This window comes from Perognathus longimembris, chromosome 12 (genome assembly GCF_023159225.1).
Source record: "Perognathus longimembris pacificus isolate PPM17 chromosome 12, ASM2315922v1, whole genome shotgun sequence".
Taxonomy (NCBI): Eukaryota; Metazoa; Chordata; class Mammalia; order Rodentia; family Heteromyidae; genus Perognathus; species Perognathus longimembris.
Window position 1 is genome coordinate 20,504,432 of NC_063172.1, and position 16,899 is coordinate 20,521,330.

General features: G+C 34.8%; 1 protein-coding gene across 3 annotated transcripts in view; it reads left to right on the forward strand.

The window, feature by feature from the left end:
- The window catches only part of Csmd3 (CUB and Sushi multiple domains 3), an 860,328-nt gene that overhangs the window by 504,470 nt on the left and 338,959 nt on the right, over window positions 1-16,899 (forward strand). For all 3 annotated transcript variants that reach the window (XM_048358905.1, XM_048358906.1, XM_048358908.1), the window contains 3 exons: window positions 5,286-5,468; window positions 7,495-7,821; window positions 10,904-11,098. In XM_048358905.1, coding sequence (XP_048214862.1) covers window positions 5,286-5,468; window positions 7,495-7,821; window positions 10,904-11,098 — 705 coding nt within the window. The remainder of the gene's footprint in view (window positions 1-5,285; window positions 5,469-7,494; window positions 7,822-10,903; window positions 11,099-16,899) is intronic.

Sequence of the window (16,899 nt, forward strand, 5' to 3'; positions counted from 1 at the left end):
AAACAGATTTTCAGGAGATTCAAACCCTGGGATCCTGAAAAATAAAGACAAAAGAAATGTGGTTATAATATGATCTTCAAGGGTATAACTTGACGTGATAAAATCAGCTCCGATTGTGTGTGTGGGTATGTGTAGCATATAAGCATTGTTTTTACACTTAACACTACTGTTGCAAAATGCCTGATTAAATGTTATCTGTTTCCTTGAGCAAACACCTTATCTATCCCTTTCCTCATATCCAGCTCAACACATACTCAGTAACTGTTCATTACATTGAAAGAGCTTGAGGTAGATAGTTCAATAACTTAATTCCATAAAAGGCTAATTCTGCATCAACATGACTATTATTAAAGTAAAGAATATATTCTGTTCATTTGTTGCACTCTGACTTTTCTCAATGTGGTATTTTATAATGGGAGTATTTGATTCTTTTTACCTGTTTTATACTTATACAAAGGTCTACCATAACATAATTGTGAATTCTTTTACCTTCTAGTGGATACAGAAGGAGCAATAGAGTTTTGACATTTTTGATGGTAGCTAGGTGACCGCTAGCAGTTTTGGTTCTTTGGAAAGAAAAAAATCCATTTACTTTGATTGTTATTATACTTCAGAAAATATTGATCTACCCTTGCTTGCAAACTCTTTAAACAGGTAGCTACAGAGATTTAGACAAAAATCTATATTTCACTTTGTACTTCCTTACAAGGTACTTCAAAGGAAAATGTTTAAAAAATAGACAGGTTAAGTGAGGTTGCACGTGAACTATGCTTTGAGTCTTCAGATAAAAAGGAAGGCTTCCTGACATTTTCATTTTTTTTGACCATTATTAGACTATAAGCTCTTAAGTCTGTAGGTCATATTTCCTTAATTGACTCTACATTATGCTTAGTTCATTCCATATAAGGTTAATGTGACAGTTGCTGTGGATTATTTTTTTTATGTGTAACCGCAGTGCCTCATCAATGCCTTACCTACGCTTAGAATAAAGTTCAAAGCACACAAATGGTGGCCACATCTCCCCCCTCATGCCCCTTACACCTGAAATCCACCCATACTGAGCTGCTTTGAGTTTTTGAAAAGGTAATGGTTTATGTCACACAATCATTCCTCTGATTAAAGTGCTCATTCGGCCCAAAATATTACAATCTGCCTTCACACATATTTCCAACACATGCACATTGTTGCAAATCTGTCAACTCATGTTTCCATTTTTATATGCTTCTATTTGTAAATAGTATAAACCATAACAATATTTCAGAGATTTTGAGAAGATAGATAGATAGATAGATAGATAGATAGATAGATAGATAGATAGATAGTAGATAGATAGAGGGATTCATAGAATAATGGTGTTATTTCTTTTGAGTAATATCAATATATTTGATTGTAAAATATAATGAAAGAAAGATATTTCTGGTTTACTCATTTTTCATTTTTCCCTGTTCTGCTCTTTGTATCCTACTTCACAATGATTAAAAGCTAATAGGCAAGGGCTTTTAATAGCAAGGCTCCTGTGCTATCTGGCTTTCTGCGTGCAATGTTTCGGGGTTTGCCACTTTGTCAGAGGAATGGATGAAGTGGTCAAGACATGAGTTCAGTAGAGTTTTTCTGTCTCAGTCCTTCATCTGATCACTACAGATGACGGAACTCATGATTAAAAGCCAAGATTATTCATTCAGTCCTTCCCATCCAATTCCCTATAAGTACATCCCTTGTTACCTTTCTTAAGCTGTGCCCACACATACCCAGTATGAATGTACCATTTGTTTCCTTTGGGTTGTCTTACTTGTAAAACTTGGCTTACCATAGAAATCTCAAGTGTGAGCCTCTACTGATTCTTCATTTTACCACCTTAGAATAATTTCATCTCTGAGTATGAAAGGAGGTTGGGATTTCTTTAGCAAAGGTTGCCTCCACTGTGAGTGACCCCAATAACAGTGCATCCTTCACAACTAAATTTGGAAGGAGCAAAGTATCCTCTATCCTCAAAGCCAAAGATCAGCACAAGAGTAGCTCCTGGTTCTCATTTCTTTTCCTTTCCTACAGTGTAGACAACCAAGTAAAAATAAGAGAAAGAATTGCTGAGATAAGGGAATGGCAGATCAGAGGAAATGCTAGAAAAGCGCTCTGAACTCTCTTACGAAGTATCTTGAAAGCATTATGGGAAATGTAGGTTTAAATGGCAGTGGCTGAAATTTGTAGAAACAGGCATCTTTCAACACGTTTTTTAAAAGTTTGGTCACCAAGTTAACTTTGATCTTTGATGCCTAAAGTAATAAACTTTAATTTTAAATTCAATCAGCTTTCCATCTAAACTGTAACATCTGGCCTTAAAGTGACATAGAACCACTCATTGATCAATCTCTGACTTGACAACAGTTGACACTGTAATTCAAATATTTCACAGAGAAACTGTGTAGGTTAAAAGAAAGTGATCTGAAAAACTTGCTGTTTTGCTGATTCTTAATGTTAAGGAGCCTCTTGGGAATCACGTTACCTCAGCAACTGGCTTACAGCGGTGGTGCTATATGAACAGTAGAGCTAAGAGTGGGTTGCCCTAGGTTTCATCTTCAAGCATGGGAGACAAATGGGACTGCAGTCAATGTTTAAGGGGATTTGTGGAAGGAAATGTACAACTTCCCAAGCAAAAGGCAGGAGGAAAGTATTTGCCATAATAAATGTGGGATGTGTTTTACAAACATGATGAAAACACTGACATTTAAAATGCCTCAGACCAAGGACAAGCGTTTAATAAAAAATATGCAAAATTCAGAATGCTGGCAAATATGCCCTGTGATAAGACTGAGTAATTTATACAAGCTAATATAGAACATAAGTATCCAGTAGGTAAATCATGCTTTTCCAAAATAAGCTTATATTTGTATCCTACTTTTGCCTTGTTACTCCTACCTAGAATTGTTCGTAACTGGGGCATCCTTATTCTAGGAATTTCTGTCTCTTTATATCTTCTTGAAAACTATGGGATTTAGTGATTACTAATATTATTCTAAAAAAGAATCACATGTTATGTATGTTAATTGTTCATTTTTTGTCCTTTTTTAAAAACCTATAGCTCTTTCTTTAAAAACATTTCTCCAGGAAGGGATAGTGTCTAAGAATTGATATGAAACAACCACACAGTCTAAGTTCACATTACAGCTCTCATTCATAGAATTTGTGTGACATTAAGGAAATACATTATTTAATTGTATGCCCATGGAATGATGTCAGCACAAATGCTTGCAATTTTAAGGATACATAAAGAGCATATAAATATTTGTCATCACCAAGCATAAAGATATGAAATGCAAGGTGGGGAAGGCTCATAAAAGAGAAATCAGTACATAAACAAAAAATAAGATAATGTCTATGTATCAATATAGACATTTTCTAAGCTCTATAGAAGCTGGGAGAAAGGAATAGCAAAAGATGCACATTCAGGGTAATCTTTATGAATTTTAGTAGCAGTCTTGTACGAATTGAGAGATGTGTAAAATCTTCTCTAGGTTTTAAATCCTTGTACTGTAATTCCATATGGTTTGGATATGTTTTGTTCTGAATGGATCATGTGCTTTATACTTGGTCCCTAATAAGGGGAAGTGGGATGTAACAGAGCCTTCACTATCAGTCCCAGTGGAAGTTGTCTCTGCCATTGGGAGTGTGTCCTGACAGATTAATAGAGTTACAGTGGGAGTCGGAGGTGGTAGTCAGGTAGATGATTCATTGCATCAGTGTTTCAGTGACTCCTGAATCATCAGCTGGCTTCCAGTGTAACTGTGGCCTCTCATCTTCCTTCATGTGTCACTGCCATTGTGATGCCACCCACCACCAGATCCTCAAAGCCCTGAACAAGCCAAGTGTTATTTTTCACACTTGGTAGAAACTAAACCTGGATTTAGTGAATAGATAATTAGTGAATGAAATATACTCCTCTGTATTGCAATGACTAACGTTTTGACTTCAGAAAGATGTAATTTCTGCTATTTATACAGTTGTGAAACTATTCAAACTACTTAACTTTCATCTACAAATTTCTTATCTATAAATGGAGATGAGAGTAATTCCTTTGTAGGTTTTGTTGAGAGTTAGATTGCATTCTGAAAATTTATTATATTTTCACAGTTCCAGCACAGTTTCAGTGTGCAGTAAATGATAGCAGTTTTTCCTATTCTTTGTGCATAGCTCTATCATTGCATTCTGTATTGCATATTTGCATATTGTATATTTCATCTATTGTGGGGATTATACTAGATCTAAAAGTTTGTCTTTCTATAAAAATTTATGATCAATTGTAAAGAATATTGCACTAAAGGAACAAAGAAAAATTGTTCCTTCAAAATACTAGATTGATTTCTCACTCCCAGCCTAAATACAGAAATAATTAAAATGATATAAAGATAAGGTAATGATTCAGAATAGGAAGAAAAAAATCAAAGTTGTTTTGGGGACTGTAGTATCCTTAAAACACATATATGTCTATCTATCCCTATTATTGACCTGTCTATCTATCTTGCTCCTCCTTCCCCTCCTCCCCTCCTCCCTTCCTCTTGATCCTCTTCCTCCTCCTCCTCCTCCTCCTCCTCCTCCTCCTCCTCCTCCTCCTCCTCCTCCTCCTCCTCCTCCTTCTTTCTTCCTCGTCTTCCTTACCTATACATTTAGTAAGAAGATAAAGAGAGATAGATAATAGATAGATGATATAGAGATAGGTACAGGCAGAAAAAGACAGAAATAAATAGAGAAGTACAGAGAGATATATTCGAAAAAATAAGCTGAGTTTTTCAAAACCAGTGTTCCCTTAGAGATCTAGCTGCAGTTTTACATTGAAAGTCTTTCTGCCTCACGGCCAGAATTTCTCCAGAAAGGCAACAACTAGTGATCCTGAGAAAGCACCTGCGGTACTTTCTGAGAAAAATACTTCAACTACAGATATACCCAGAGATGCAGTCAAAGTCAATGAAACTATCCAGAGAATCTGTGTTGACAAAAATAATTCAGACTTTATCACAATTATTCTTTTAGGAATATGTCCTCTGGCAATCTTATTAGATATAATTTCAGATTTCCCAACTTCTCTTAAAGTAAGAGAAATACACACCTTGTCTTTTCTTTCTTAAAGAATATTTGATTAAACAAGGTCATTTACTAATAAGGAAAAAAAAGATTGAAGAATGTATGAATACTTTACTCTGAAATGGTTTCACATTAAGAGTATATATATTAGGCTCATGATCAGCATCTAGCTGGATACATTGGAAGGTAACGTCTATGTTCTCTCTTTACAGAAATAGAGAAAGAAAGTTGTGGTGATCCCGGGACACCCTTATATGGAATTAGAGAAGGTGATGGTTTTTCTAACCGTGATGTTTTAAGGTTTGAATGCCAGTTTGGGTTTGAATTAATTGGAGAAAAATCCATTGTTTGTCAAGAGAATAACCAATGGTCTGCAAACATACCCATCTGTATCTGTAAGTACCAAATGCTTCCTTCTAGATGGCATATGCCTCCCTGTCCTTGCATGTAATTGCTTTTGTAATTAATGGCAAAGCACTGGAACCATGTAATTATTTCTGGATGAGTAGCACTCTGTGATACTATCTTTAACAAGTGTGCTTATAAATTTCATTAGAGATTTAAATAAAGTTAACATAGTTCATTTGGTAATTGCAAAATATATATTACATGTGTTCTTATAACACTTAATTTGGTGGCTTTTTATACTTTATAGATAGCATGCTTATGAAAATTATACGTTGACGCTAACTCTAGTAGATTCATTTAACAAGATAGTCTATGCTTATGCACAAGCAAATGCACCTAATATATTTAAACTTGTATCATGTGTGTAATGCATTAACTTATTTTTGCATGTATATAAAGCAATATATAAAGTAGCATTTATTTATATTTCAACATAATAAAATCCATTCATGTTTATGATACATAATATGCTTGGGTAAAAATAAATATGCTTTCCAAAATACATTAAGTGTGTCATGTTTAACTAAAAGTAAAACATAGTTTGCATTACCTACTGATATACATAATTTTAATTAAATATTACCTTCATTATTTTACAATAAAGTGGGTATTCTTTTTGTAATCTGTCAGAAATGTCCCTGTTTTATTACATTTATTGTTCAGAAATTCAAGACAGGAAGAGTGTGAAGACACTCTCTTATCGGATCTCTTTCAATTTAGGTGGGTTCCTCTTCCTAGCCTGGATCACTTGTGAGGCTCCTGCTGTGAAAGGACAAGATATATTAAGATAATCTTATTTGCCTTTGATTAATATCCAAACCTTACTAACAACTTCAAAGGCTTTACTTGAAGTTCTTTTATTCTAAGTGGTCTAAAAACGTGTTCTGTAATAATAGCTGGGCACCAGTGACTCACGCCTGTAATCTCAAAAAGTTTGAGTTTTGAGGATTATGGCTTGAAGCAGGTCTGGACAGAAAAGTCCCACTGAGACTCTGATCTTCAATTAACCACTCAAAACCCAGAAGTGGGGCAGTGGCTCAAGTGTTAGACCCTAAGTTCAAGCCTATATTATTTGGGCTATATGATATTTAGAATCTATTAATATAATATATCAACATCAAATATGAAAAAACGGGGTGCTGCTGATAGAGACCCGGGTCTTTAGAAAGCTAAGCAAGCACTCTTCTGCTGAGCCCCAATCTAATGATGGAAATACTTTAAAAGGCGTTTTAATAGACACGAGAATACCTTTAATGAGAATACATTGTTGATGAAAAACAAATTTAAAAATTTATAAATTATATATGTCTAATATCCTGATGTGCAATAAAAGTTAGCAAGTAATATTCTATAAGCAATATTTGAAAAATATTCGGAAGTTAATTTATTTGGAAGAATAAATTGCTATATATATATATATACATATGTATGTATATAATCATAAACATAAAACCTGACAGAAGATACACTTATGTAAGTGATAAGGCTGTTGTGTGTGGTAACTTTGTCCACAAATGGAGATGATAATTTTTGTGTATGTGTGTTTTTAAGTACTTACCAGATTTGAACTCGGTGCCACACTCTTGTTGGACAAGTGCCTTTCTAATTGAACCATACCCTCAGTCTTGTACCTTAGGGTTTTCTGTAGTTGTTTATTTGTTTTAAGATGGGCTATTTTTTTTTCAAGCTGACATATTGACTAATAGTGCTAATTCTACCTTGAATAGTTCAAATTATAGGCATGCATCACCACACCAGGCCTGTCTGATTATTTTTTAACTTAATTTTTAAAATTTTTATAATTGAGTAGTTGTAAAAAGAGGCCACAATTTGAAAAAAAAAAGTATCTTGATCAATGTCATTTTCTTCCTGTTTTGTAGAATAAATTACACTGTTTAATATTTTTTTAACCAAAGTGCTGATTAAGACCTAAACTGAAGAATATGACAAAATAAGGTAAACCTTGTTACTCTGGAATATTTATTGTACTTTATAATCTTCCTTTTTTGTCAGTTCCTTGTCTCTCCAACTTCACTGCACCAATGGGAACAGTACTTTCTCCTGATTACCCAGAAGGATATGGAAATAATTTAAATTGCATCTGGACAATAATCTCTGATCCAGGAAGTCGAATACATCTTTCCTTCAATGACTTTGATCTGGAATCTCAGTTTGACTTTCTTGCTGTTAAAGATGGGGACTCTCCAGATTCTCCGATTCTTGGAACGTTTACTGGGGCTGAAGTGCCTTCTCACCTTACAAGTAATAGTCATATACTGAGACTGGAATTTCAAGCCGACCACTCAATGTCAGGACGTGGCTTTAACATCAGTTATAATAGTAAGCTTTCTCTCTGTTGCTTTCCATGTCACATACCTCTACAATTACATTTCAAAAACAGTGATGCAAATCAATTCTTGATTCACAAAGAAGCAAATTCAATCAAGCTAAAGACCTAGTTTTGCCAAGGGTGGTCATTTAATTCTCGATTTCCAACTCCATTTTACTCCTTACTCCGTCATTTCTCTTTGTCAAAGAGGCTGAGCATTAAGGAGATGCATTTCAAATATCATTACTATATCAGCCAATATATTAGCTTATTCTATTAAGACTTGTCATAAACTCAAACCTGCTATACATCATGGATTTGGCTGTTATTTATATGCAAATATACAAAAAATAGTTCTTTTCTTCAAGCTACTCACAAATCATTAGGACACTTTAAATTAATATTGACAACACAGAGTTGTACTTCCAGTTTGGCGGGGATGGTAAGGATCATGTCTTCAAAAGCATTTTAGAGAAGGAAATCATGAATTTGGAGGCTGGAGAACACTGAGATGACCTAGCAAAGCCAATTTGGGGGAGGGTGCCTTAGTACCTAAGAGTGTCATCTCTAAAGTCAAGTTATCTTATCTCTAAATCTCATCTTTACTAAATTTTTAGTTTTGATAGAAGAACAACTGCAGTAACGCTATTCACAGTAAACTAGGGAGTGTTGCTTTAAGGAGTATAGGAGATGATAGACAGAGAAAATTTAATAGAGAGTGCATGATATTTAATAATCATCAAACTATTGTGATTTGGCTAACTTTTAAATTGTACTATCACGTTTGTCTTATCCTGTGTTCATTTTTTTTCTCTCTATGTGGGCGGTCTTTGTGGGATTGGTTAGTTATTCATGTCATACACACATTATTTTTTTTTGCATTTCCAAAGGATGGGTATTTGTTTTATGAAAAAAATTTCTAACTGTAGCAAAAAAAATCAGCTAAGGGAAAAAGAAATCCTAGTGATTTATGATGCTTACTAACACTTTTCTTTGTAAGAGTTTTCACTATGTCACATATTGACCTTCCTGATGAGCTAATAGTTAAGTGTGGTACAATCTTAGGACTTCATTTCCCATGTTTGATGTTGCCCTATAAAACAGAATTTCACTCTTTGCTCCCATCCTCATTGCTCAGTGCTGAGCAGTGGCAATTAGTAGCAAACCACAGTTATTGTCCTATCAAAGTGACACTCATGGTGAGCACTATCTTTTCTGAGTTCTAAATGCACTCCGTTAAATTTGCTGTGGTAAGTATTACAAGGAATTTCTGTGGAAAATGATCTCTGTATCTGAAATTTCTCCAAAATTACTGTATATATGTATCAAAGAGAGATATACATGTCCATCTATAACTTTCATTTTGGCTTCAATTTATTATTTTTCATATCTTATATATGTTATTCTGTTTCTATAATGACTTATTTAATTGATCACATGTGAAATTTTGTTTATTTTTTCCTAATTATGTTCTTTTTACTTTCACATATACATTTTGTATTATGTAGTGAAGTAATTAGTCTTAATCAAAATTGAGGATTTTGTTGGGGGGAGTGGGAAGGGGATTGCCAGTCCTGCACCTTGAACTCTGGGTATGGGTGCTCTCCCTTAGCTCCTTTCACTCAAGACTAGCACTCTACTACTTGAGCCACAGTACCACTCTAGCTTTTTCTGTGATTTCTTGGAGATAACAGTCTCATAGACTTTGCTGCCAGAGCTAGCTTTAAACCATGATCCTAAGATCCCAACTTCTTGAGTAACTAGAATTATAGGTGTTAGACACTGGCACCTGGGTTTCAAAATTGTGTTTTTAAATCAGATGATAAAACAAATATTAGATGTAAGTACATACACATGTATGTTATATATTTTAGTATTTAACTTTTGTCCTTGGTTTAAACTTAAAATGAAATATAAAATGATGCATTTTTTCAGCTTATGAACTTTTGAATTTAAAATTATATATATATAATTTAAACACTGCCTTTACTTAAATAGTATGAATCTAATATTAAATCATAATCATCTATATAATCTGTTTTACATATTTAGAATATATTGGTTTGCTATGATGGAAAACATTCTTTTATTTATACTATAGTAAATTAAAATTTTATGACACATATAAAGACACCCAGATGAATGAAGGGGAAAATAGTTAAGTTTATATATTTGTAACTTGTTCAAATAATCACTCTGTATTTATACATCTGCTATTTGAATTACCTGGGCTGAACATACACCATGGACAAAATAAGGTAATATAAGGTCATTCTCCTGAGAGGCATAAACACATCACCCATGTATAACAGAATGTTAGAGGAAAATTTAAAAGCCAGAACAAGGGATACATTTCAAGCCCATCAAGTTTTATTTGTATTACTGGAGGCCAGTGACTTCACTTTGGCTAAGCTTAGCACTGCCATTTGCAGTAGTAAAAAAGACCTTAGCAGTGAGTGACGCTTTGCTCATATGTTGTTCTAAATGAGTGAGATAGCAACTTATCACTGTGTGCAGAATGTGGGAATTACAGAAATCAAGTCTCTTTTCTCTTCCTGGATGGTGGTAGAAAGTAAATATCATAGAAACTCATAAAGAAGTAAGACCTTCATACTGGACTGAAACATTTCACATTATTTCTCACAAGGAGACTTTTTCCCCCATTCCCCACAGAGTGAACAATAGGAGCTTCAATAAAATGAAATCAACCTGCTGAAAATTTATATTAATTAAAATTGTAAGCAGCTGGAATACTAAGCAGCTTAGACTGGCAAGTTGTGCATGGAGCAAGTCTAATGAAATCCACAAATAAATAGAAATCATAGATTTTAATATATCTCAAATGTTATAAGGTAAATAATTCTGCTGTAATTCATGTTTCCAGTTAATCATACCATCAAATATCCCAGACAAACTAGAATCGTCATAGCAGATTCTTTGTATCTTGAAAAAGAAAAAAAAAAGAAAGAGAATAAAACACTTTTCTAGACAAAAATACAAGCTTTTTTAGAGAATTTATTTTTCTTCTTCCAAAACTATGTGTATGTCCCTCTCTTTCATACTCCTTTTATGTTTTTCTTTGTCTCTCTAAAGCATTTGGCCATAACGAGTGCCCTGATCCTGGAATACCAATCAATGCTCGGCGATTTGGAGATAACTTTCAACTGGGGAGTTCAATTTCAGTTATATGTGAAGAAGGATTTATTAAAACCCAGGGGACAGAAACAATTACTTGCATCCTTATGGATGGAAAAGTAATGTGGAGTGGACCGATTCCAAGATGTGGAGGTAAGTACAAAGGAGGACGAGAAAGGAGGACGAGAAATGTGATAAGCACTGTTAGGAGCCATCATAGGAAGTTTCTCAACCTGCCTGGACTGTTGTGAACCAGTAGCCTTATCGTGAAGTGCTTCTCAGTATTATCCATCATAATATGGATAGTTATGCAAAAAACTCACTTTTAAATGTTTATGATTTTTTAGAAACATTTTAATAGCTTCCATTTGTGCGCATGTCTGTGTTCCTGTGCTGATTGTCACACTGATTGTGCTCACACTTCTTTTTTTTTTTTTTTGCCAGTCTTGGGGTTGTGTACTCAGGGCCTGAGCACTGTCCCTGAACTTCTTTTTGCTCCCTGAACTTCTTTTTGCTCAAGGCTGGCATTCCTCCATTTGAGCAACAGCACCCCTTCTGGCTTTTTCTGTGTATGTGGTACTGAGGAATTGAACCCAGGGCCTCATGAATGCCAGGCAAACACTCTACCACTAAACCACTGGTATTGTATTAATGGAGCCAGAACTCCACTTCTAATACTACACTTTTTTGTTTGTTTGCTTTTGTGTTTTTTAAAATTTATTGTAAAGGTGATGAACAGTTACATGAGTAAGATAGTGAGCACATATCTTTTTTTTATTCAAATTTTTATTATCTAACTGATGTACAGAGAGGTGACAGTTTCATACGTTAGGCATTGGATACATTTCTTGTACTGTTTGTTACCTTGTCCCTCATACCCCCCTCCCTCCCCCCTTTCCCTTCCCACCCCCCCCCCCCCGGAGGTGTTCAGTTCACTTACACCAAACAGTTTTGCAACTATTGTTTTTGTAGTTGTTTCTCTTTTTTTACCCTGTGTCTCTCAAATTTGGTATTCCCTTTGAATTTCCTACTTCCAATACCAGTAAACACGGTTTCCAATATACTCAGATAAGATTACAGAGATAGTGTAGGTACAACCACAGGAAGGTGATACAAGAACATCATCAATAATAGAAGCTACAGATACACATAGGAAAAGTAGTACACATAGTTGAAAGTAGTTACAACTGTGATATAACAATTGTTTCCATAACATGGAGTTCATTTCACTTAGCATCATCTTATGTGTTCATAAGGGTATAGCTATTGGGCCTTGTGATGCTCTGCTATGACTTGCCTAAACCTGTACTAATTATTCCCAATAAGGGAGGCCATAGAGTCCATGTTTCTTTGGGTCTGGCTCACTTCACTTAGTATAACTTTTTCCAAGTCCTTCCATTTCCTTACAAATGGAACAATGTCATTCTTTCTGATAGAGGCATAAAATTCCATTGTGTATATGTACCACATTTTCCTCATCCATTCGTCTACTGAGGGGCATCTGGGTTGGTTCCAGATTCTCGCTATGACAAATTGTGCTGCGATGAACATTGTTGTGCTGGTGGCATTACTGTGATTTTGTTTGTGGTCTTTTGGATAGATACCCAAAAGTGGGGCTGCTGGGTCATAGGGGAGTTGTATATTGAGCCTTCTGAGGAATCTCCATACTGCTTGCCAGAGTGGCTGAACCAGTTTACATTCCCACCAACAATGAAGTAGGGTTCCCTTTTGGCCACATCCCCTCCAACAATTGTTATTATTAGTTTTCTTGATATGTGACATTCTTGCTGGGGTGAGATGGAATCTCAATGTTGTTTTGATTTGCATTTCCTTTATGGCCAGTGATGAAGAGCATTTTTTCATATGTCTATTGGCCATTCTCATTTCCTCATCAGAGAAGTTTCTTTGTAAGTCTTTAGCACACTTGATGAGGGGGCTATTGGTTCTTTGCGGTTTTGTTTTGGAAGAAGGTAATTTTTTTTAGTTCTGCATATATTTTAGAGATGAGCCCTTTGTCTGTTGAATGTCCGGTAAAGATCTTCTCCCAGTCTGTGGGCTTTCTGTTTATCTTGTGAGCTATGTCCTTTGCCGTGCAGAAGCTCTGCAGTTTGATGCAGTCCCATTTGTCCAACCTTTCTTTGATTTGTAGCCTTTCTGGGTCTTTGTTAAGGAAGTTCCGTCCTGCGCCAAGGAGCCCAAGTGTTTCTCCTACTCCTTCCTGTAGTGTTTTCATGGTGCCTGTTTTGATTTCAAGGTCTTTAATCCATTTGGAATTGATTTTGGTGCAGGGTGCACATATCTTTTTAAACATTATTATCTTGCCCTCATTTCTTATTAAAAAATGTTAAATATTGGTTGCTGGTGAAAACATCCTTTAGTACTCTCAGTTACATCTATACATGCAGTTATAAAGTTTTGTATATGAAATTGCAGTTTATAACTTCGACATTTTTCTGCTTACAAAAAATAATGAAAATAAATTTAAGCTAAGACCGTCATATGTTTAAAATAATAAGGTTTGAAAAATTCGTTTTCCTTTTTTTTGCAATTTTTATTTCCACCTTAACACATAAGCACACACAATCGCATGGTACAATGTGCTAGTCCATGCTTGTCATTCCATGTTCTTAAATGTGGTGGTCAAGGTGCTGGGAATGTGGCCTAGTGGCAAGAGTGCTTGCCTTGTATACATGAAGCCCTGGGTTTGATTCCCCAGCACCACATACATAGAAAACAGCCAGAAGTGGAGCTGTGGCTCAAGTGGCAGAGTGCTAGCCTTGAGCAAAAAGAATCCAGGGAAACATTGCTCAGGCCCTGAGGGCAAGGCCCACGACTGGCAAAAATAAAAAATAAAAATAAAAATGGGGTGGTCAGGAGAATCTCCATTTGAAATCAGCCTGGAGTAAAATGAAAAATATTCTCTGAAATGTAATAATTTATAAAAAAATGACTGGGGGTATGGCTCAAGTGATAGAGTTCATGTAAGTACCAGTCCCTGACTTCAAGGGGGGGAAATGCTTATTTACCTGCATGCTTATGTTTGTATGTTGGTAATAAAAAATGTCTAGGATTATATACCTTTGTATATGCACATGAAGTTGAATTTATGTTGACAAGAAGATAATACTTAAAATGCTGATTTTAAAGGGTATAATTATAGATTCCACAGAAATGATTAGAGGGGGTAGTAATTATTTAGAATAGCCAGACAAGAAATTTGTATTATTAAATCCATTTCTCTTTCCTTGCTAGTATCTAGTGATTGAGTATGTGTGTGTGTGTGTGTGTGTGTGTGTGTGTGTGTGTGTGTGTGTATTTACTAAAAGAGCATAAAAAAATTTTGGAAGAGATCAAACCATGAAAATTTAATAGATTTGTAAGCAGTAAATAATTGATTTGTTTTTATGATTGTAGTACACTGATAGGTGTCAAAACTATGGGCTTAATTATAGGCAAGTACTTTGCCCTGAGCAGAATCATTTTGGAGAACAGAGAGCTGAACTTGATTAACTTAAGGTCTTTTCCTCAACTTCAAATGTTATCCGTTTAGGAAGGGCCATTGTCAATGACCATGAGATTTCTTTTAAAAACTATTGTAAATGACAACAAAAAAAATTGAAATAAAAAGAGAAAAATAGTAAGGATTATTCCTTAGATACTGCTCTGTCCTGTAGCCCAATTCTTCTTTAATCAGTTTCCTGGCCCAATTTGGAGCCAATCAAGAAGGCCTACATTCATATTTTTTGTTAAATGAGAATATAGGAATAAAGTTTGTTTCAGTTAGAAGGATGTAACAGGCATTCAGTCAGACTGTGTGTAGGGCAGAAAAAGAAGTTTGGATGAATAATTGGAAGCTCTAGAGAAAGCATGCTTGCTTTCTAAGTAGGTGATTTTATTCCCAAGTCCTGCTGGGGACATTTCATGTGAAATACCTCTGCCCTAAAGGTCTTTTCAAAACTCCATGAAGAACCCTAAAGAATAGCTTCTTTAACTATCACACTTTGTTGTATCCTCATTGGCAGAACATGGGCGTTGATTGTGAAACAGTTTGGTGATTAACTATGTCGGGAGCTAAAAATAAGGAAGTTAATGATTTCATGAATCTCAGATAATTCAGCAAAACAAGTTCCCAGTATTTGTGAAAAACAAATGCAATTTTACTTTTAAGAAATAAGTAAGACAAAGTATGTATGTAGAACTCTTTTTGAGGGGCAAGACTAGAAAACTCTCCGAACACTAAAGAGAGTTGCTGGATGAGGTTTGTAAAGACAATGAACAAAATGATGGGTAGTTGATTCACCTGCCTGTTTGTGGTTTCATCACCAATGTGGAAACACCTGGAAAGACGAAGTTCCATGAAGGAGGACAAGCAGCATTTTAGGATTGTGCAAGACAATGTAACCTTTACAGCTTTGAAATGGTTCCTACCACCATAACAGCAACTGCTATGTATTGCTTTATAAATAACTTAGATTTGATTTCTGAGACTCTACAGTAGGTTTATAAGGATTTCCTATGGATTTATCTCAATTCTGCTAGGAACTAAGAAAAGCCTGAGCTTAGCTGAGGAAACTTCTTTTCCTTTTTTTTTTTTTTTTTTTTTAAACACTTTTTCTGAAGCACAGTCATTTGCACTTATACAGAAAAGTGCATGTGGCTACCCTCTTCTTAGCTCTTTTTTTTTCAGAATATTGCATAATTTGATATAAGCTTTTTTATATAAAATAAGTTTTTAAAAGGACTTCTCCACATGTACTGATTAATGTAACTAATTTCCTACTTGTATTTTGTTCTCTTTACATGAGACATTTCAGAGTCAAATGCATCCTTAAAATTTATCTTTATATAGTAGTTGTCCCATTTCAGCTAGATAGTAGGAAGCTATTTGTTTCAGTCAGAATTTGTAGAACAAAGGAAGTCTGTATCAAATATGTGTTTAGAAAACCTTCAAGACTACTCATAGGTCCTCTCTTTCACAGCTGCTTAGAAGGTTAGACCCGCTGGCAAGTCAGCACCACACTCAAGTCAATCAACTCTCAAAACTGTAAGAGTGACACATCTGGAGAAAAAAGAGAAGCTTTTCTTCTGCTATAGTTTTTAAGAGACGTCTGACCATATAAAATAATTGATATAATGTATTTCATTTTTATAAACCCACAGCTAAACACAGATTCATTTTAAATATTTTAAATATAGTTGTAGAAAAGAACTAGGTTTTACATGTATTTTTACCGACCTTAAATGAAGTTCAACACTACAACATATAATAAGTTGAACCTAGACATTCTGAAGGCTGGAACTTTTGTCTCTAAAATGGGTTAAATTTATCTCAAAAATTATTCAAAGAAGATATAGAAATTAGATGTCACTTAAAAGCCTTATGTTTTTTCAGTTCTGGTAGTGGAGGCATATATATATAATACATATGTATATGTACATATATGTATAACATATATATTAGCAATGATGGAATACTATAGTAAGAATATAGCATATATACATATATAATTCATGTTTGTATATATTATATATGGAATAACTTCTTTGCAGCACTGAGATTACAGCTTGAATATACTTGGTTGTATATAAGGCCACAGTTTGTGCTTTCTTTATAGAAACAGCATAAATCCATGAAGAATAGTTATTGGAAGTCTCATTGATGATTATTTTAACTTTCCTTTAATGGGTATACTTAGGGATTTTCAGTGTGGACAAAGGGCTTCCCCAAAGTCCTCTTCCTTTCTCCACCAGTTTTCCACTCATGACATCTTCTTTGCTAATTTCTCTCTGACACTGTTCTAATGACTTCACGATCCCCATATGCAGCATTGTCAGTGTTGTTTATTTATTTTCGTGAACAATAGAAGTCCCATAATCAGTCTCTATGAAGCTCTTTCCTAAGTATTCTCGGCATATTTATGCATGGAATTATTTGTTTATATACTTTAAATTCA